Raw genomic sequence first — 22,973 nt, 5'->3', positions numbered from 1 at the left:
ATGTAAGATACACAGCGGTGGAGCAGGAGCGTGGCAAGAACAGAAATGTTTCTGTTTGTTTAGAAAGCATTTAAAGATTTTAACTGAAAAATCACTAAAGTTTTCACAGCACCCCCTTGTTTTGACACGGGGATACACCACCCCACACAGGTGACACTGCGCCACCCTCTGTGCTCCTGGATCCTGTTTTTTAGGGTTATTGGGTTTTAAAGAACTCGGGTAGCAAAACCATTGCTCAGCGATTCACTTGGGTTTTCTGTCAAATTAATTACAAGGTGCTCTTCCCGCCTGGAGGAAAGCCCAAGTTATAAAATGCTGCAACTGCTGCTGTCAGACACGGCGATTACAGGCCAAACTGACACCGGCACAAAGCGGGGTGTTAAAGTGCTGCTGCCATTTACTGTGGCACAGGCCATTTGCATTCTTCTAATATTGAAAACTGCATTTCGGGCAATTGTTTGGCTGGGCTAACGATACCAGGGGAGACTTCTTTATCAGCAGGTGTCCTTTTCAGCTCCAAGGAAAGGTACGGATACGAGGTTTCTCCCTAAAATACGTAGACACTTTTGAAGCCATTCCCTATTTTAGAATATGGCCAGGAGCAGAGATGAGAAACCCACAGGCGCTTAGTAGCATAATAAATCATTAGCGTTCACATCTATTTTGGCCTCGCAGAAAGCTTTTAAATACGTTTCTCTACGACCACCTGCAACCTTTATTTTCCATAAAATACATTAATCTGTGTAGATACCCTAATCCCTTTTCCTTCCCAATTCACTGCCCCTTTTCACCGCTTATCAGTGTTGTGTGCTGCTCCGAGCAGTAGCTGCACTAACCTTTATCTTCAGCTCTGAAACATCAGCTCAAAAAAATATATTAAAAAAACAGAACAAGAAACCCCGGAGCCCTTCCCACACCCCTGTACGTGTGGGCATGTGGACACTTCTGAGTTTCCATTCCTCCCCCTGGAGGCTGCTCCTCCGGGTCCTGGCACGAGCAGCTCCACGCAGCTGGAGGGAATAACGCCAACAGCCATCGGCCGCTGGCATCCCTCCTGGGGAGGAACACCGCGCTAATGGTGGTGGCTGCTTCCTCCTCTCCCCAGCATCCACTTTGGGTCATTTTTATATGTTTGCTAACGCACTTTTACACCTTTCCTTTTCCTCTCTGGTTTGCAGCTTCAGGTTACGCCTGAATTTCCTACATATAGTGCCATTTTCATGTGTCAGATACTATTTCTTTGCTCTCTTTGTTGCCTGTAAAATCAATTTTATCAAGCCAGGTCTGCATCTATTTTTGTTTGGTTTCTAAACTAATCATCAGTGATTGTTTATCCCCACAGGCACCCAGTACCCAGCCCGTGCCCCATCTCCTGGCTGACGGTTAGCCCCGTGACACGGCGTTGCTGTCAGCAGCAGGCCATCAGCCCTGCACTGAGTTTGCGTGGCCTCAGGACCCCTCAGGACCCCCTGACCTGCCCACACCTTCGTTTTGCTTGGCAGGAGCCTGACGGCAGTTTCTCGAACCGACTGTCTGCATCTCGGCTGTTTCACTTTCGTTTATCGTTGCGGAATCCAACTGCAGTTTCACAGAGAAAACAGCAACAGAGGGTTGTTGCCGGTGGGGTGAGACGCTCAGTGCTCTTTACACGCCGCGGCACGGGGAAACGCAGGGCTGCAACAACAGCCGGGCCCCCGCGATGCGGAGACACGGGATGAAGGAGCATTACATGGATGACACAATATCAATAAAAGAGGAGCCTGAAGCACAGTGTGAAACTGCACGAAGATTTTTAGCAGAGGCAGGAGGGGGAAATGAACCCTCCCTGGCCCGTGCACGATAACCAGGGCAGCCCAAAATATTCTCCTTATCGTAGAAGCCTCTGGATTTGAGGACAGCAAAAGCTGGGAGCTCTTGGGAGCTGTTGCCACATTCCCCACAATACAACACAATGTCTGGCACGGAGCCAGGCTGGGAAAAAAAAAAGCAAGTTTTGTGCCTCAGAGGTTTCTATTCCCCTACTGGCGGCTGCTCCGGCTGCTTTTGCAAATCGAGGCTCAGCTGAAGTTTCACTTTCTGGTTCCTGTTATATTTCTCACAGATGACGTGAGAGCTGGGGCACATAAAAGCACATCGCAAGGGAGAGCAGCATTCCTTGGGCTTCCAAACTACCTTAAGCCGAGTGAGCTGGGAAGGAAAACCATGAGGTAAGAGCAACTCAGTCTCTGAAAGATGCTTTTTTGCTACATCATGGGAAACTAATGCTTATTGTTTACATAATATAAATAATCTTATAATGTAAATAATGCTTATTATTTACATAACGTAAATTTATGCTTATAATGTAAATAATGCTTATTGTTTACATAATGTAAATTTATTTACATAAATGTCAATAATTAGGGACTTTGGGGATCCAAACAGCAGAAAATATTTTAGAGAATGTTTGCTAGGAGAATCAAAATAAAATACAGGTCTATTGAATATTGTGCTGTTGTTGCTTCTCCGACAAGGACCAGTCTCTGTGAGCAGAAGTGACAGTTTGCATCACAAATCTGGTTTTGTGACATTCATGAATATTAATTTTCCACAAATGTCTTTTCCTGAATTCCTCTCCGCTGTTAGTTTCTCCGCTGGGGACACTGTCGTGGTTCTCAGCTGAGGCAATAAAAAACCCACCCGCGTTTCATTTTGAATTGAAGGGGGCCGCTGAAATGCCCCAAGCTAGTCCTGCAGATTTGGGAGCCGGGTTCTGTTCTGTGATATTCACCTGCAGCCAAAGGTTTCTAATAAACAGCGATAATAACAGGCACCCGCTCTTGCTTCCCCTCCATCCCAGAGGAAATGTAGTTACCTCAGATACAGCTTTCTAATCGGGAACTGCTGTTAATACCATCCGAAACACCAGTTGGGCAGAGGAGATTATTTGAGAAAGGCAAAGAATTCTGTATGACAAACTTATGCACTAACAGCACTGCTAAATACCATTTCTGCCTGACCTTCCTCCAGTACCTCTGTGTCAGATGGTCTGGGTGGAAACGTGTACTCAGTGTCGCTTTCCCCACTGCCCCAGAACCTGGCAGAGTTCCTTCCTCATCCCTCCTCGATTTGCCTCCTCATAATTCTCTGGTCACTCCACTCACTCTTTTTTTTTTTTTACCCAAAAGACACCTCCTTTTGGAGGGGTTGTGCAGCTGAGCGTGGTACCAGGAGGGCTGCTAGACCCTCGGGGTTTTACAGGAGGGAGGGCAGAGGAGCCTCTCTAACAAAGAAGGGTTTGACTGAGAAGCCTCAGTTATGAAGTCGGGTAAAATTCCTCCTTTAAGGGAGAGCTCAATATGGACTGAAGCGTTCTGTCCCCTGCGTTGTAAAGGTTTGTCCTTGAGAGTTTGTGTGCTAAAAGCTGCTCTGCAGACCCACCCCAGGGCACAGGCAAGCAAGCAACGGTGAGGGGGACCCAAATGCCACCCTGCCCTGGCTTCTCTGAGCCCGTCCCCAGAGCTGTCACCCTGTCCCTAGAACCATCACCCCGTCCCCAGAGCCATCACCCCATCCCTAGAACCATCGCCCTGTCCCCAGAGCCATCGCCCCGTCCCCAGAGCCATCGCCCCGTCCCCAAAGCCGTCACCCCGTCCCTAGAACCATCGCCCTGTCCCCAGAGCCATCACCCCGTCCCCAGAACCATCACCCCGTCCCCAGAGCCATCACCCCATCCCTAGAACCATCACCCCGTCCCCAGAACCATCACCCCGTCCCCAGGCACAAGGAGGAGCTCAGAGGCACGAGGGCAGGCTCAGGGACACGAACCCCAGCCCAGCCCTCCCAGGGGACCCTCAGCCCCATGAGGATAGGGATCCCTTCCTAGGGATACAGGACACCTTACGGGATGCAGGGAAAAGCATTTGGGGATGGCAGGAGACATTATGGGATGTCTGGGGGAGGGGAGGAAAGGCAGGGAAACAAGGGATACATTAGTATAATCATAAAAACGGTGCCATGATCTATCGAACAAGGATTTACAAATGCAGAAAATGCAAAATGAAACCATAAAATATACAGAGACGTGGGAAAGGCGCTATGTCACTTTCTCTGTATTCCGGGGGGAGCTTTGTTATTTGACCACCTCTGTTGGGTAGGCTTCAGCAGTTGTTCGCAGAGTAGGAAGTAGGTTCCTGAGCCCCAGAGGACCTTTGCCCGCTTTACCACAGAGACCCCCCCTGCTCTTTGAGAGGGCTGCTGGGTGAAAGCTGCCCTCTCGCACGGGCGAGGAGAATTACCAGAATAACTATTCAGCTCCTCGGACCAATGGCTTCCCACAGCTTTGGCTTTTGAAGTAGTGTTGACTGGTGGCAGCAGGTGAGGTATTGCCTTCTTTTGAAGTACATCCCGCCTGGTTTAAAAACAAGAGTAGCAAAAAGCCAATGGAGTATAAGTGAGCATAAGTACGTTTTTCTTTGATTTCTTCTAGTACCATTTCCATGAACTCCTTGAAGAGCTCCCTGCTGAAGCTAGAATGTCATTTCACATGGACTTTGCTGAAGCAGGATGTGGATCTCAATCACCTAGAAGAAACAACAGGTGATCAGATCGAATTCCTCACAGAATCCAACATCACAAATTATAATCTACTATCCTATGTATGCCACCTGAAGAATTTAAATGAGGAAGCCCTGAGAAATCTCCAAAAAGCTGAAGAAGCAGCTCAAAAAAATCCTCCAGATGAAATGGACTGCAGAATTCTTGTTACCTGGGGGAACTACGCCTGGATCTATTACCACATGAAGAGATACGAAGAAGCTCAGACTTATGTCAGCAAAGTGGAAAACAGCTGCAGAAAGCTTTCAAGTGCCGCTCAAGGGAAGATTCAGCTTCCAGAGATCTACGCTGAGCAAGGATGGGCGTTGTTAAAGTTTGGGGAAAAATACTACCCGAGAGCAAAGGATTGTTTTGAAACTGCTCTGAGGAAAGAACCCGATAACCCCCGCTTTAACGTCGGCTATGCAATAGTCATGTATCGTTTGGAAGTTTTCTCTCACAGACGATGCGAAGAGATAAGCCCGGCCCTGGAGCCCCTGAAGCGTGCAATGGAACTGAATCCAAAGAACACTTTCATCATGGTATTACTTGGGTTAAAACTTCAGGAGCTAAAGCAAGCGGAGAAAGGGGAGAGGTACATTGAAGAAGCAATGCAGATAAACCCGGACCTTCCTTACGTCCAGCGATACGCTGCTAAGTTTTACAGAAGGAGAGGAGAAATGGACAAAGCACTGGATATTTTGAAAAAGGCCCTAGCAGTGATCCCAAAATCTGCCTTTTTGAATCACCAAATGGGACTCTGCTACAAAGGAAAGCTCCTCCAGTTGAAAAAGTCTACAAAATATCCACCTCAAGAGCAAGTGGAGGAACTCACCCGACTTGCCATTTTTCATATTAAAATAGCAATTGATCAAAAGACAAATTTTTTTTCTGCCCATATGGACCTAGCAAACATGTATGCGCAAGGAAACAGGTATGAAGAAGCAGAAGAGACATTTCAGAAAGCGCTTCATATAAATATTCTATCCTATGATGATAAACAAGCATACTACTACCATTATGGCAATTTTCAGCGTTTTCAGATGAAATCGGAATCTGAAGCCATTAGGTATTACCTAGAAGGGCTGAAAATCGAAAAAGAGTCTTATGGAAGAAATATGTGCAGAAATGCTCTGATGAAAATGTTGGAATGGAGAATTCAGAGAGGTTTAGCAGACGCGACAGATTTTGGTACACTTGGGCTCGCTCATAATCTAAACGGTGAGAAACAGGAAGCCATCGAGTGCTACGAGAAAGCCCTTGCTCTGCGTCCCAACAACGAAGAATACCTGAGTGCATTATGTGAGCTGCGACTTTCCATCTCAGGCTAAAGCTCCCAAAGATCCTTCACACCGAAAAAAAAAGTGATGATCTGTAGAACACAGAGCTTCTAATCAAATCAAAAAATCAAATCAAATCAGATCTATATCACGTATTACCTTTCTCCAAGAAAAAGATAAGGGCATCATATTGTAGTATTTCACCTATCCGCGTGGAAGGCACGCTTATACACTAATGCAATTTCTGATGCTTTTTCAACTGTTTAAAAAAAATGTATTTTGTGGTGTTAATTAGAAGATGCTTTGATGAAGACTAGTTCAGTTTACTGCCCTGTATATTGTTTAACTATGAAAAATAGTTGGCTAGTTCACTGGAAAGCTTCCAAAACATATATTAAAGAGCACTGCATCCATCGAGTGTTGCTTCCTGTGTCTCTCTGCTGAGCAATCCTCATGTTAATAGATGAAAGAAAGGGAGATGGCCATTTGAAAAAGTAGCGGGGATAAAGTTTTGGCAGGATATGAAAGGGTCAGGAGGTAGCACCATCTGCTTTCCCCGAACTCTCAGCAAAGCTGGCTTCAGAGGTGTTGCAGCAAAGAATTAAACTTGAGCACAAACCAACATCCGTCTAATTTACCCAAACCCACCCCCTCAGGAACAGAGAGAAGGGCTGGAGGAGGTGATGGTCTTCAGTTGTCCAACTAGAAGTCAGTATTCTTTACAACGGGCTGGGCTAATTCCATAGTATCTTGTATCCATAGTACCTTGGTATCGTGGTGCTCAGGGAAAACTAATGCTGTACTTCCAATACACTTCTGAGCCTGAGCCAGGGGTGTCGAATGAAGCCACCTGGCGACAGAGCCCATCGGGGGGGATGTGCACTTTGGTTTCCTGGAGTATTCCTGTCCCCACAACAGCAGTCCCACCTACAGACAGGATGACAGGCCTGAAGGAGTGTAAAATACAGATGCCACAACAGGAAACGTCAAGAAACCTCTCCCCTGCCAGCTCTCCCTCAAAGAATCTTTCGTAACACAAGCAAAAGGATCAGGAGTACATCACACAACCCCACCTTCTGCCTAAGAAAGGGCTGGGGCAAAATCCATCCAGCTTTTATTTTAGAAAGGTGGCCCCTATCCAGGGAAAGAGTGGGGAGGGAGAACAGGAAGGACTGGGAGCAGGACTGACACTCCACTCCTGAAAGCTGGTGGGAACAATGGTAGGGTTGATGTCAGGAAGCCGTGGTGGCACATCCATGCTCCCCTCCACACCCTGCCCCTGGAGCCTCTCCTGCCCCTCTCCTGGATTGGGAGAAATCAGGAGCAGCAGTAAAGTATTCTGAGAAAAATGCGAGCCTGAACTTTTAAGAAGAGACAGAGTGGCTCAATCTTCTCCACAGCAAAGAAATTCCTCTCCTCTGCTGTGAGGACAGGCTGAGAGAGTTGGGGGGGTTCAGCCTGGAGAAGAGAAGGCTCCGGGGAGACCTTAGAGCCCCTTCCAGTCCCTAAAGGGGCTCCAGGAGAGATGGGGAGGGACTCTTGATCAGGGAGGGGAGCCACAGGACGAGGGGGAAGGGTTTGACACTGAAAGAGGGGAGATTTAGGTGAGATCTGAGGAAGAAATTCTTTGCTGTGAGGGTGGTGAGAGCCTGGCCCAGGTTGCCCCGAGAAGCTGTGGCTGCCCCATCCCTGGAGGGGTTCAAGGCCAGGCTGGATGGGGCTTTTACCAACCTGGTCTGGTGGGAGGTGTCCCTGCCCAGGGCAGGGGGTGGCACTGGGGGGGCTTTAAGGTCCCTTCCAACCAGAACCTTTCTGTGATTCTATGAAATTCACCATGAGGTGTAAAGATGTGAGAAATCTATTTATTGTGCTTTATGATCTCCGGGCTGTGCGGGATTGCTCTGCCCACAGCACTTCCCGGGGATGCTGTCTGCAATCACTGCCTTCCACTTCTTGCCTTGGGTCTTCTAAACGGGGAGAAATGTTCTTTCCCACAGGGTGGTGCTGCTGCATTGCCTGGCGACCCCGGGAAAAGGCTGAGCTTGAGCTTGGGGAAGCTGAAAAAAACCCCCAAACCACGCATTTTGCAGTCTCCAGTGGACAAACCCAGAACCAGACAGAAGGTGAACACCTCTCATTCGCACCCAGGTACAAACACACCCCTGGAGCCTACGCTAGCGGCCCAGGGAAAAAAAAAAAAAGAGTGAAGATAACCCTGCAGTGTTCATTTATGAATGAAAAGTGTCTTCTAAATGATATACAAAACTACTGGAATACACCAGAATAGTCACTTAGCAGAAGGGATTATTTTTTGAGGCAACCCCGGCTAAGGACGTCGTGCTGACCATGAAGCACTGCTACAGCTTCACTCAAACCACCTCTTCCTTCCCACGTACATTCCTAATGCTTTAGAAAGCACACAAGGAATTGTTGTGGCAACAACATATTCACCATACAGCAGCACACACAGCCTCTGTTCTTCAGGTGATAAATGATCATCCAATTTGGCAGAAACATTTCAGGCTCATCGTTTTCTCTCTTTTTTTCTGAAAACAGGGTTATTTTTCAGCAAAAGGTACTTGATTTTTCAAATGCTGTTTTCACATAGTTTTTTAAGGTACAATTTATTACATGTCCCAAAACTGATCTGATAAAAACTCTCACTAGAACGTAAGCGATTTCAAGAGACTGGTGATTTCCTCATTTCAAATCTCATGCAGTGGAAACAGATGGGGTAAATTCAGCAGTTGTAAACGGTTTCACTTACTAACAAGGAACAGGATGGAGTATTATCTCTGGCAGGATTCATCCGAGACAGGATCCCTCTGTTTCTGCCTCAGACAGATGTTTCCCCGGCCAAGTCTGACCCCGCTGTCCCGGGAAGCCGGACGGGCTCAGGGGTGCAGTAGCTCCATCCCTGCTTGTATCCATCCATCACGGCACCGTGCCACGCCAGGAGATATCCTCCGCGGAGAACAGCCTGAATATTACCATCTCTGAAAAAGAAATAATAAAAATTTGCAGATACAATAAATCATTTTTTAAAAGTAGTATAATCCAGAGTCTTCTATAATGTGCCACCTGAAGCACTTCACATGGTGGGATGAAGACGAGCGGTTCTGTTTGTGGACCAGGGGGTGGGAGATTGGCACGAGGCTTCTCAAACCTTGGGTTGCATTCGCTTTTCTTCCACTGGCAGATCTGCTTCCTTCCTTCTCTGCGGCTTACTGGGGAGATTCACGACAGGGCTGACACTTCACGGTGTGTTTTACACGCAGAGAGCAGCACTCTGGTATATCAGCTGAAAGTATCATTCTGGCTTTTGCCCACTGGCTTAATTCAGAGCAGAAACAGTGTTAGAAAACCCTGAAATAATTCTATCGTCTCCTACAAAAGAGCCGTGTATAAAACCAGCTGAATGTTTTCTGCTGAATTAGAGATTTAAAACAAGAAATACTGCCTTAATTAATTAAGCTAAGCACAAAACAGAAAAGCCTATGAAAAAATAGCTTGAAATTTAAAAAAAAAAATCCAAAAAATGCTAATAATTTATTACACAGTATTATTTACTAAGATAAAAATGCATTTAGTATTATTCCAACAGACTTGTATAATATGAAGTTATGGCAGGAACGACAGCTGACACATCGTGATGTGATTAGAAAAGTAATTAAATGTTTGTAAAGTAAATGACAGCAGTAGCTTACAACTTGTTGAAATAGCTTATCTTCTCTGTAGACCACACCATTCTCTACTTTTTGATATAAACTTTTGCATTAAGATCTAAAACAACATCTTCTTCACCGCTAATTAATAAAGCCACTTGTTTTTTTCTCTCAAATGTGTACATTTTTCCTAACTCATTAAGAAATACTCATGGATGATTTTTGTCTTTTTTTATGAACAACTGTTAAAATCAGAATCAGGGCCCAGGACTCAATAGCCGCACGGAGCAGAAAAAAGGTTATACCACTAGTTTTAAGCAGTTTTTGTGCTCCCACCTCTTAATCTCCCACAGATCACACCCCTGGCTCTGACCACCCTTCTGAAGCAGGGCAGCGAGAAACGCTTTGTTTGAGCACAGACAACTAAGTCAAACAATTTTAATCTGTTATATTTGAAATATGCATGAATAATAGAACTACTTGATACACATCCTATCCAGATATATAAAAAAAATACATTATACCCCTATGGCTGTTCTCTTTATCTAAATAAAATTTGTGACTATCAGTCCGTTTCGCTTTCCCTTCTGAGGCACAGAGCGGGTCAGGACACCACGAGCAGCCACCGAATACCCAGCAGGTGATTAACAAAACTACCAGTTCAGCGTTGATAAAGATTATTTGGACTCTGATCCATTTGCTAATGACCAGAACGCAACTTTACTCAGCATCAAAACACAGGAATGATTTGCATTTCAGAATGTGAAGTTCCTCCGTCGATGGCTTTGGAAATGTAGAAACACCCCATTATTTATTAGCTCATCACATCAGTAATTTACCCCATGAGGTCCGTGGCTCTGGTTGAGCACCCAGAGCATATTTCTCACACAATTAGTAGGAAACCATCGGGAATCACAGCCCTTGGGCCAAGTGACCTCATCAGCCCTTCAGATGGCACAGAGAGGTAATTTGCACCACCTGAAGACACATCTCCTGGGTCCAAGCAGAGACAGACTCGCTGCTGGAATACGCAGAAACGACTTGGTCTCCATATGCTTGCCCAGACTCTAAATTTCTTCAAAAGCTGCTGGTTTTACAGGAGGAAGAGGGTGTGTGTTTGGAAACAACCGAGCCTCTCCCCTGGTCTCCTGAGCTGCCTTTGGGCTTCTTCCGGCTACTGCAGCTAAGCCAGGTCTGTCTGCCAGCACGCCTCGTCCCCTGGCACAGCTTTATATCTCTTCAGACAGCAGACAAGCCACAGCACCTCTTCCACCCTCCCAGTGATCAGCTGGAGGATCATACCTGCAATGCCAATGCTTAGAAATTCAAGCTTTAAAGGAAAAAAAAAAAACAAAACCAAAAAAGCAGCAGCCACCTCAAAATTTTGCTGTAGGGGGCACGGGAAAGTAGGTCTAAAACCATATTTGAAATTAAATTGCAACTTATTTACAAAATTCAGGCACGCTAAAAATTAAAGCTGCTTCAGAGACACTTTCAGCATAAATCACAGTTTCCTGCCAGATTTTCTAAAAAAAATAAAAATAAAAATAATGGCTTTGGCATTTGAAAGAGTTACTTGCAAAGCATTTAATGCCGACGGATAAATGTGGAGGTTTTTTGGCGGTGTGTGCGATTATTCCATTGAAACATAATAGACCGGAACGCCAGAAAGCTTTTTTCATTAATACTGTTTTTGAAATAATTTAAAGTTTATTGTTCAGTTTCGGTGACTGATTACTTCATAGATTTCTTTGGATTATAGCCAATTATCATCTTTGAGATTACCTGTGGGGTCAACATATTGCATTTCAAATAAACCTGTGAACATTTGTATCTAGGAACTCTCTTTTGTTTCCAGCCTAGCTTTCTTCTCTCACTGCATCAACCTGAGCTGACTGTTGCTGTGTGTGGATTTTAGCCAAATAAAACACGACAGAAGAATCTAATCGTGAGACGCCTTGTTTCACAGGAGCAGTATCGTCTGCAGCGTAACACAGCAGAGCCACCGCCGTCTCGGTCACAGCTGGATCCAGACGGCACTTGTCACTTGTCATCTGTTGCCGTAGCTGTTTGTACCCGCAGCCAAAAACTCAACATCCTTTTGGTCTAGTTCCGCCGTGACAGAATAAGCTATGGCTCCATTTGTCCAGATGTGTGCTTTGGGGCCAGCATCACTGGTGAGCGGCCGCAAATGCATTCTTTTGATTTTCTTTGCTAGTCTCGCAAAGCACAGTAGGGTTGAACTAAATATCATGGAGAATCCACACAGGAGGAACGATGCGGTATAGCTGCCAGTCGTGTCCACCAGCCAGCCTGCAGCAAAGCAAATCGTGGGGTTTTAAAGGCCCATCAAAATTCTGGTAATTCACAAACCCTGCGATCAACCAGGGTTTTATAAACTTCTGGAGTTATCCCGTATAACAATTATACAATTAAACAATATGGGTTTACACCACGTCACTACACAGTTACCTCCTGGGGCAGGGAGGGATTTGTCCTCACCAGGCAGATAAGATTCTTATGGGCTTTTGTTTCGTGGTTAAACCCATGAGAAAAGGCACAGCCGTCATCACCACAACACTAAATAAACATCTTTCAGCTGCATGGATTTAACCGGCAGCCTTTAGACATCCTTAGAGCGCCCTGGGATTAAATATTGTGTGCATGAGCTCCTGGTACAGAACCATCTAATGAGCTATGCCCTAGGCTCACGCATCACTTAAAATAATTCGGTTTTGCTACAGAATATTAAATTAAAACCTTCAGAAGCAGAGATTAATTGGGAATTGATGTGAACAGCAGACAAAATATGCAAGACATGGCTGTTTGAAAAAAATATCTCTGTTCTTCCACAATATTCAAAACTCTGTCAAGTTTTCTAAAGAATAATAGGGGCACAGCTCTCATCCTTACGTCACTGTAATCGAACTGATGGGGGAAACGCTGGTTAGATATTACAGTGACGGGCCCGTGACCAAACAGTAGTGAAGCTGACTCCCCCAACTCTTCAAAGCAGTCTGGAGATGAAAAGATCAAGTCTTCTGCACAAAAAAACCCACCTTGGAATGAAACTCTCTTTAGGTTACATTTTCAAAACCATGTAATTTCATGATGAAATCTTTTGTTCCTTCTACTTGCACAATTTCTGAGCTACGTGAAGTGCTGATGTAACAGCTTTTAGAAGCCCCATTCCATACTGGTTTGTTTTCTAAATTTCAGCTTGCTCTGTACGTAGAAATCACCCCATCAAGACAGGGCTTTAGTGGGACTATAGCCTTAGGAAGGTCTAGGTGTGCTATTTCCCTGCCCAGGGGCTCCTTCCGCATTCAGCATGTGTTTGCCATCCTTCCTCTCCTTCTACATCACACCAACAGGTAACTCTGAAGTAGCCATAAGATTACAGGGAAGTCATTTGTCAACTGACCTGCAACAGGCGGGCTCACTAGGTACGGTATGGCGTGAAGAAAATACACAACGCCCAGCGCCGACGACAGGGAAGAAGTTCCCACGACATCTGCCGTCACGACGGGGATCAGCGTTACGTAGGCTCCATCGAAGTAGCCAAAGGTAAATGAGAAAGGCACAAGCAAGGGGAAGTTGTGGAGAACTGGCAGGAAGAGACAACACAGGCCATCCATTCCCACGGCAAAGAGGTAGCAGAAGTGCCGATGCTTCTTCAGACACCTGCAAATTCCAAAACACAAAAGAAGGTGATGATGGCTCGGCACGGCATCTCAGTTAATGTGCCCTGGCACATGGCACTTCAGTCTCTCTCTTTAATATAGCTCAAATTCAAGTCAGTTTTCATACACAGCCTTCAAGATGAAAAGCTCAACACTGACGAGTCCAGGTAAGGAAAGCTGCCCACCTACGCTGCAGAAACATCTGGGAAGCAGCAGCCCATGCTGCCCTCAGGGTTCTTTGGGCTACCCTTGGTGAGGGGAGCCACTCCACTGCCAGGATTTCTCAACCTTCTGAAGCTAGAGCGTTCAAAGCAGTATTCCATCGGGCTTTATACCCCAGTATCATGCAAAAAATATTTCAGTATACCTCTCTTAGCTGTCATCCTTTGTGTCTGCCCTTAAACACTGGAGTTACTGGGAGCTGAGTCAGATGGCAATTCCCTTTCTCCCTTCCCCACAAAACCAACGCTTGATTTTTCCCACAAACTGAATAAGCACAAAGGATGTGTCCTTTAGACTCAAAACCCTTCTTAATTTAGCCAGTCTCTACCGATGCTTCATGTGCTGCACACAGATGTTTGGAGTGAGCTGAGGTAACAAAGCATGGTGAGTTCTTACATACTGGAAAATGTATAACAATTTTAGGTCTGAGTGTATTCCTGAGGGCTGGGGCTGGGCCAGACCCTTGACTGTTTTCCATACCTTCTGTGCTTCCCCAGCAGCACTAAGGAGATGGGAAGGCAGGGAAAGTAGAGTGAGATCCTCTAGGAAACAGGCACAGAGGTCACACGCAAACAGCCTCAGGCAGGGGGTTACATTTCCACTTTGCACAAACACATCATTTCTTCAGGAAAAAAAGAAACTGAACCAGCAGAATTGAACAAACTCGAAAAGAACAAAAACATTAAAGCTTACTCTTTAATGTTTTTGTTCTTTTCGAGTTTGTTTTCGAGAATTTCTGAAAGTTAGAAAGTGTGATGGTTTGTTGGGGGTGGTTTTGTTGTGTTTTTTGGTTTTTTTTAATGTTACACATGCTACAGAAAAAGCCCATAATGTTAACTTTTAGGCGTGTTCCACCTCACTTGCATCCAGCCTCCCACCAGCCAAAGCTTACACTCGCTTAGCCATTACCTTCTATCCGTTAGCCATCCAAAGGTGACGTTACCGATGATGTCGATGACACCCAGTATGGACATGAGGAAGGCAGCCTGGTGATGACTCACTCCAACGCTCAGAGCGTAAGGCACTAAGTAGACAAAAAGAGGGCTACAGCCATATGCCATAAATAAAACCGACACTGCCAGCACCATAAAGCCTGGCATCAGTAAAAAGTCATATTCCTTCCACGAACAGTAGCATAAACATTGATGAGACCAGGCTTTGATTAAAGGTGAGCAGACGGACATTCGTTTCAACTCTCGTTTCTGTGCTTTGGGGACATAATCTTGTTCAAGAAACTCAGAAGCAGTTTTACGGTCCTCCTTCAGAGCGATGGGCCGCATCAAGGCACCGCAGACGCAGAGGTTTAAAACAAAACCTCCCAGGATGAGTAAAGCTCCGCGCCAGGAAAACTGCTCGATCAAGAGCTGGACCACGGGGGCAAGGATGAAGGTACCGATCCCACTTCCTGACATGGCTATTCCATAGGCCAGCGCTTTCCTTTTGTTGAAATATTTGCCCACCATCGCGATGGCTGGAGAATAACAGAGTGCAAACCCAAGCCCTAGAAGAGATAGCACAGTGCAGACGGCTTAATACTAAGCACAACACATGGAAGACATTAAATTAAACGCCATAACCTACTTTCATTAGCACAAACAAATGATGCTGTATCAGGCAGCCCCGTCACAGTGTGAAGAGAACCAGGATGAGTCCTTTCTTCCACCACCAGGGTCACTGACTTGACAAACCTGACGGATCACAATTAATCCACAATAACAAGGCTCAGAAAGAAGTGATAGGGTTTGCTTAATAACAAGAGCGATGGATAAACGTCTGAGAGATGGCATGTTAGCCTCTCCTGGATGCAAGATGAGGTCTCGCCCCAGGGTCTGCACAGATGCTGGCACTGGGCACACCGTCCTGATGAGGCACCACTTTGTGTTTCAGTCTGTTGCAACTCTGAACGTTAATTTTCAGGTTCTCTGAAACACAGCACAAAGAGTCTGTCTCTGTTACTAATATTCTACAATAAAACCTTTTTTATTCAGCTAAAAAAACTCCACGCGGCAGCTGCTTGGAGTCCTGACCATTTTGAATCCCTGCCTGCAAGTAAAGAGGGGGGAAAAACCTCAGAAAACAAAGCCATGTCCTATTTAGTAAACAAGTAAGATCCATCTCTTTGAATGGGAAAAATTGTGGTCTGTGCTGTAGAACCAGAGAGCAGATTTTCATCACCAAATGCTTGCCCTAACACTAGCATATTTCTGAATCAGCCGTAGAAATGAGTTCCTGACTAGGTTTTTTGGAGCATGTCCTACATTGAGGGTAAAACGGTCCCCATTGCCTGTGGCAGAACTTGCCAACAGAGGAGATAATCACCCGGCGCGGTAACCAGCTTGCCACCTCCTCCTCAAAGGCTGCACTGTGTCAGGCGGGCACTAAGCCTGCCAGGAGGGGATAAGTGGATTAGAAGGACTCCGGGGGGCTGGCACCCCTCAGGAGGCCAGGGGAGGAGCTGGGGTTGGACCCATGTGGGCAGCAGAGCTGGAGGAACAGCCCTGAGCTAGGCATCGGCACTCGGGAGCTGTGAAAATCATGCTCTGTTTGGAGTACACACCACTTATTTTTTTAGGGAGTTGGTAGAGGGGAAATAGGTCCCCAGAAAAGCCAATATATGTCCTGTGAAAAGTGGAAATTAAAAGCTTGGGGCTGAAAGCATTTTCATGCCTCTTAGAAGGAGCTCTGCTCCTTACTGCCACTCCCTCAGCTCACCTCTGCTTCGCTCCTCACAGTTTCGAGTCCTGCAGCTTTTATGGATTTAGACATTCTCCAGTTGTGCTCTCATCTCCTCTCTGGGCTGGGGCACCACCTCGAGCCCTTGCCAACAGTTCACCTCGCCATTAATCAAGCCCAACAGACTAGAAGTTCAGTGCTTCAAGTTCACCAACTCCAGGTACAAAGTGCTTTTCCACTTCAGTATTCTCAGCGGCTCTCGCTAAGGAAGCCTCGGTGGCATTAGCATGGTATGAGGCACAGTCCCTCAAGTTACAAGGAGCCTTTTTATTTGTAATGAACACATTTGTCAAAGATTAACATTGTAATACAGGAGTGACATGCACTACAATAAGGATTTTATTATTTTAAAAAAAAAACAAACCACCAAGTAAGCTGTTGGCAGCACGTGAACGGCAGTAATTCCACCAACTTGTTACTAAACAGCAGGGGACCAAGCACAAGGGCTTATGTCACCGTGGCTACCAGGTCAGCAGTAATGAGGAAGGAATGTCAGTGTGACCACGGGCACCTCTCAGGTTCCTCTGGGCACACCAAGCACCGGGAGATAGCACAGAGCAGAGAGAGTTGTTACCACTGTATCTGAACGCTACAGTAATGCTGGCAACCAGCAATTTGTTTGCTTTTCAGATGGAATGTAATGCAGACAGAAATAAGGTGCACGGCTGCGGTGCCAGATATTCATCCCCTGCTCCTCTCCCCACTTACTCTTATGTTTGGATTTAAACTTTTTTATTTTAATACGCAAATATTTTGGGGCAGCCTAGAATTCCTACCATCACAAACTCCTCCCCAATCACAGGCAAAAAAAAGGAAACCTTTTCATGCGTCACCTAAAACAGGAGCCCTTCCCGACCTCCCAGCATTTCACGAGGTTTTCCATAGTCCAGTCTCTAACAGCAGTTGCAGAGTTGCTTTTGTAGCGTGCTGCGTTTGGGCTGTGGGAGACCCACCGAGCGCTGAAGCCCTCAGAAGGGCAGCCAAAGCCTCTCTTTTACGAGGGGAACAGAGTGTCTCTACCGACCAATATGACATGAAGAAGAGATAACTCCTCCTGAAAAGGAGGACCATCATTTTTAACATTCCCACTTTGCTTTGGTGGCAGGAGCAAAGGGGACGAACGCCTCCTACCTGTAAGGACTCCTAACGATAAGTAGAGATGCTCCAGGCTGGTGGCGAATGAGCTCAAAATTAGTCCAGCAGATGCAAGCAGCCCTCCCAGCATGATACCAACTTGGCAGGATACATGATTACTGATTAAACTCCCGAGCGGGGCTTCAAAGAAACAAATAAAGCTGGTAGTTAATGGCAGGTCCTCACACACAGGGCGTTGCAATGGTCAAGGAAAAGGCAGCAGCAGGTGAGCAGAAGAACATGGTGATCGCAGCTACACAGAGTGGTCTTCCGACATCCCCCCCTATCACGATGGTGCAAGCACCAAAACAACTTCTAAAAATAATTTTCCTGAAAGTCAGGATGAAACTGAAATTCACAGTCGCTTTCTCAGCAGCCTTTTTAGTAGGTCGAAGTCATTACAGGATGCAGCGACTTTGCAGTTTTTGGGGTCAGGAGAGGCCACAGCAAGAGCCCACACTGTTCATTACCCCACACTTAGAACACTGAGACCTTCCCCCACCTGGAATTTGCACTTCAGCCCTTGGTAACTTCAGGTGTCCTTCCTTGCTCCTCCTCAGCTTCATGGGCTCTGTGTCAGACCCAGACGGGGGAGGTCCCACATCTTTTGGAGCCTCTCCAGAGCCACTACCCCTTTCCTGCACTTCTCTGACATCGACAGCCCCCAGACCACCCTGCCTCTCTTGTGGGGTGTCATCACCAGCCTCCTTCCCTCTCCACTACCCACAGTGCCAGGGCAAGGTTATCCTTATTTCTCTTTTTTTTCCCCAATATATAACCTGCCTGGCAGAGGAGAGTAGCTGTGTCTCATTCCAGCTGTCTCCCTGTGCCTTCGCAGCAGTTCTCAAGGATTAACCCTCTCCCAAAAGAATGAGGGCATGGACGTTCACCTAGCTGTGCAGTTTAAAAGTAAACCCAGGAGAAATTGGGTACAACCACTATATTGACGGACGTCATTTTTAGTAACACTGAACTTTCTTTTAAGGGAAGACTACTTGTAAACGTACAAGTTTGCTAAAAGGAGGACGACTGTAACGAGCTGAAGGCAAAAATGTACGTCCTGTGCTAAGTCTCAAATATGATTCCAAAAAAAAGGCAAGAGAAACGAGTGCTCAGTTAGTAGCTCTCAAACACGACTTGTCCCACTAGACCTCGACAAAAGTACATTTCTGAAAACTTAGATCATTTGACAGCACAAAGTTCTGCTGCTTTTCCACGGTCTGAAGACACTCCCTTCCTGCACAACCGCGCTGGGGGAAGCAGCTTGGATATACCCTACCCCAGAGAGCCCACGGTATCTCTCCTCCCCAGCTGACTCCACCAACTTGTGAACACGCTAAAACCAGATGGAGCTGAAGAAAAAGCAGCCGCATTAGTCTTAAAAGGGTAATACACACCACAGAGCATCGTAGCACAGTCAACGATGGAGTGGATCCAAGCTGTTCTGGCATAGTCCTGCCCGAAGTATGCCTGGAACTCCACAAAAAAAATGGAGATGCACCTAGGAAAGAAAACATGAACACCAACGTGTTGAACGTGGGATATTGCCTCACAGAAAATACCGATATAAAATTCAGGTATAAAGAGTACCCACTTGAAGGTCCTCTCTAGCTCCCAGGAAAATCAAACCCGTGGCTTGCCCAAATCCCACCCAAGATGGAGAAAATTTCTATGAAACAGTTTCTGAGAAACAGTTTCTATGGGATACTGGAAGTGAAGAGCCACCTTAATGCATGAGGGACAAGACCCGAAATGGTGTGTGCAAGCAGAATAATTCCAACAGTACTCTGTGTAAGGCACCTAGGCTGGGGTGACTCAACTGGAGAAGAATCCTTGCTTTGCACTGGCAACCACTGAATCACAAATTGGCGCCCAGCTCTTATCCCAACAGTGGGATTAGACAATTAGGCTGATGTAGAACCTAATTCAGACAGATAGCTACTCCAGAGAGATTATGAATATTATAATACCACGTTTCTCACTGCAGTATCTCCTGCTAGATTTTTATAACTCATATTATTTTTTAACTGAAATGAAATTGAAATTGCAATTATCACCAGCAACGATGTGATCACTCACATCATTTGTTGCTTCCCTGGTACGCAAAGCCCTAGCTCCCCAGTTCCTTGCAGACCTGGTTGCTCACCAGTGGCAGCATTCACATCTGCACAACGTGGCAGAAGGCAGGGCCAGCACAGCACCCATGGAGCCAATACCACCTACAGCTCCGTGTTCACAGATGCACGAGCGCAAAGCAAGTGAAAAGCAACTCCTGGTGAACAAAGAATCAAAACTCAGCAGGAGCCCTAGGACCTTCCAAGAGTTTATTATTAAAATGCTTCCAGGAGAGGCTACTTTGCTCTGCTTAATGAGTGTTACTGGTCTACCTGCCTCTGCAGGGGAATGGATTAAAAGGCCGCATAGTTTCACTTTGGTTTCTGGATCAGCAACAGAACCCTTTTCCCCCTCCCTGCAAATCAACAAACAACCACTTTCTTCATCTGTTTTCTTGCACGTACTTCGTTCTCTTAGACACTAGATGCGTGCCAGCCATTAGATGATTTCTTGGCTGTAACACATTTCACACACAAAAATGAATTAGATCCATTAAGAAATCTCTACTGTTATTACAGTATTTGTATATTTGCATACATAAACTAGCACTGTGTCGGTATTTCCATGCCCCTTTTATGCTGTTGACCCTGGACCCTAGACTTTAGATCCCTGAGCCTGTCAGCTTTGTTTTAAAAGAAGTATAAAATTCAGGTAGGAAACACTGGTTTTGCATTATACTGGCTGTCCAACAAGACACTGTCCCCGTGTTCCTTGCCTACCAGGGTGCCTCTCTCTCTCTGCTTAATACAGCTTAAATGTCCGTGTTCACACACACCAGGCTCCTCTGCCTCCAGCTGACATCAAAGCCACCCCACAGCAGCTGGGGAAGCCATCTCACTCCAGATGTATACGTTGTGTTTACACGAGGCAGCAGTCTATTCCTGTTCTATTTTTGAGAAAAAATTTTGTGCATGTTTCAGATACCAGAAGGGTATAGAGAGTGGCCTCCTCTCTAGGTCATGGACCTTCTCAGTAAGGATAGTGCCCAAAATGCTTTGCAGTAGGAGAAGGGGGTATTTTACAGGTTTCTCAGCAAATCTACTGGGACTAGCAACAACGAGCACGGCTGTGGGGCCAGGGGGACACAGTGGGCCCAAAGAGACCCTACATGATTCCTCCCTCCTCGATCAAACCACCACAGCCCGAAATAACGCCGCCTGCCCAGGCTTTGGTTCTGCAAGGACTCATGGAGAGGGTGTTGAGAGGCAGGGCAGCTGTCAGAGGAGGCCAGACACAAACCAGAGGGCTCATAATCCCTCAGCCCTCCTCACAGCCACAGGGATTTCAGGAATCCTTTAAAAATGTAGCGGGAGGGAGGTTTGCACCTCTCTAGAATAACCCCCGCAGCTGCAGGACACCAGGGGAGATCCCAAATCCTCCTCCTCCTACGGGGAAAAACAAAAAGGGGGTTAAGCCCACAAACAGGTCAGAAAGACGAAGAAGCAGCCCCTTTACCTCGTCACAGCCCTGGTACAGATAGTGACGAGGAAGCAGCCGGCAACGATCATCCATCCCCAGCCTCCGTCGGGAGGGCCGGGGCGGCGCGCGGAGGCCATGGCCTAGGCCGGGGCGATTCCTCCCTCCTCCCCGCCTCAGCGGCGGGGGCCGAGCGGGGCCGGCACGGCGAGCGCGGGCCGGGGCTGCCCGCCACATGGGTTACTGGCCATCTGAAGGGAGAGAGAGAAAGAGAAATAAATAAAAATAAAACAGGCTGAGAGGGTGTCGGGGCACAAGGTCCGTGCAGTAACCCTCACAGTTGGGTGAGGACGTACTGCGCCGGTATCACTCATTTCAGAGTAATTTGCCCAGCAGTTACATCCTGGCACACAATACCCTTTTTTTTCCCCCAGAAATGTTGTAATACATACAAGTCACGCACTTTATTGCAGCTCGTTTACCTTCAGCGGGCTCCCCCTGCCTCCCCCAGGCCCTGTCCCGAACTGTATTTTCCACCACAGTCTCCATTCAAAGCAGATGTTCTTCCCTGTACACAATTCAGGGCAAGATGGTTTTGTTTGAGGGAACACAATTTTCACCTTTGTACGAAAAGGGAATTAATATTCACTGCAAGATCAAAGCAGTTCTGATGATGAAATGACCTCCTCCTCATCCTCCTCACAAGCCAAACCTTAGAATCATAGACTGGTTTGGGTTGGAAGGGACCATAAAGATCATCCAGTGCCACCCCCTGCCCTGGGCAGGGACACCTCCCACCAGACCAGGTTGCTCCAAGCCCCATCCAACCTGGCCTTGAACCCCTCCAGGGATGGGGCAGCCACAGCTTCTCTGGGCAACCTGGGCCAGGGTCTCACCACCCTCACAGCAAAGAAGTTCTTCCCCACATCTCACCTAAATCTCCCCTCTTTCAGTGGCAAACCCTTCCCCCTCCTCCTGTCATGAGGAAGGCTGTAATCAGGCAGGGCACGGTGACTTCATTTTCTGGGCACGGACAACTCACTGCAGGCTAGAGGTGGCCTGTGCCCCTCTTCCATCCACTGAAATCAAAATAGTGTCTTCATCCAGGCCATAACACGGGCTCTAAATGCACATCGGGTGCTTGTCAATGCTTTTGAGCAGTGATTTAAGGTAACCACATTAGAAACAGTGTCCTTGAAAAATATCAGTGAAGAAAAATATCCACAAAAGATGCCAAAACTATATTATACTGCCATCCAGTTACCCAAGCTAAAGAATCTACCATGAAATATCTGTTCCGGGTCTTTGTGTATTCCTCAAGTACCATCTATTTGTGCCTGTGTGCTAGTCAGCCTGTTAGCTATCACACATTTTACTTTTGGCCAAAAATGCTGCCTACTATTTGGAAATAAAAGTTACTATCCTATTTTCTGTCTTTGTATAATAGGCTTTGCTAATACTTATTTATAAGTAAGTATTTGCATAAAGCTTTCTAATGATTGAGAGCCCACAGCAATGCCCACGATAAGAATTAGAATATGTACTGACAATCTATGTATTCTCTTCTCTGTTGTCACAAATATCTGTTTCATCATAAGTTAAATTTTATTATAAAGTCTTTGAAAGGTCTGTATTATCCCCTGTGTTTATATGGAGTCTGTAGACACAACAGGGATCCCCACTGCAGCATGAAGTACCGTTACGATTCCAAACCTCATCGTTGAGGTATTCCACTGCTAGGACTTGCGTACACAAAAAGATCAATGGAACGGAGACCAGGACAGTTCGCCTGTTGTGACTCAACTTTCTAATACCCAGCCAAAAATGCCCACGCGGCTGACGGAGCTTTCTGAGTGGCCTCTGCAGGTGCCCACATGGCCCCAAGGACGCCCCTGGCCTCTTCACAAGCTTTGTGATATTTTGCTCAAAGTGTAAAGTTCATTTTTTTGACCTTACCCGTTCGCTTCAGGACAAACACATGGCAGTGCCAGCGTGTATCCGCACCCTCCGTCCCTCCCAGCTATGGTCTGAAACAAATTCTGACACAAACACAGGCATAGTGAGGGGAGAAAAAAGGTACAGCAGATTGGTTAATGCAATAAAATAATAAAAGCACGTGTGTAGGGAAGTAGAGAGTTATTCACAACATC

General features: G+C 46.4%; 2 protein-coding genes across 2 annotated transcripts; one reads left to right on the top strand and one right to left on the bottom strand.

Annotated features, from left to right (window-relative positions):
* The first annotated feature begins 2,156 nt into the window (after positions 1–2,156).
* IFIT5 (interferon induced protein with tetratricopeptide repeats 5) lies at positions 2,157–6,267 on the top strand. The gene is made up of 2 exons (XM_074154911.1): positions 2,157–2,207; positions 4,469–6,267. The coding sequence occupies exons 1-2, from the start codon at positions 2,203–2,205 to the stop codon at positions 5,904–5,906; spliced, it is 1,443 nt and encodes a 480-aa protein (XP_074011012.1). The 5' UTR covers positions 2,157–2,202; the 3' UTR covers positions 5,907–6,267.
* Positions 6,268–11,215: 4,948 nt separating this feature from the next.
* SLC16A12 (solute carrier family 16 member 12) lies at positions 11,216–21,074 on the bottom strand. Its single transcript, XM_074155036.1, has 6 exons — positions 20,863–21,074; positions 18,690–18,793; positions 17,290–17,433; positions 14,335–14,926; positions 12,945–13,204; positions 11,216–11,833 (listed from the first exon to the last, which is right to left on the bottom strand). The coding sequence occupies exons 1-6, from the start codon at positions 20,961–20,963 to the stop codon at positions 11,571–11,573; spliced, it is 1,464 nt and encodes a 487-aa protein (XP_074011137.1). The 5' UTR covers positions 20,964–21,074; the 3' UTR covers positions 11,216–11,570.
* Positions 21,075–22,973: the final 1,899 nt, after the last annotated feature.

This window comes from Numenius arquata, chromosome 10 (assembly GCF_964106895.1).
Source record: "Numenius arquata chromosome 10, bNumArq3.hap1.1, whole genome shotgun sequence".
NCBI lineage: Eukaryota > Metazoa > Chordata > Aves > Charadriiformes > Scolopacidae > Numenius > Numenius arquata.
Note: the sequence above shows the minus strand (reverse complement) of the source record. Positions and strands in the feature narration are given on the sequence as shown.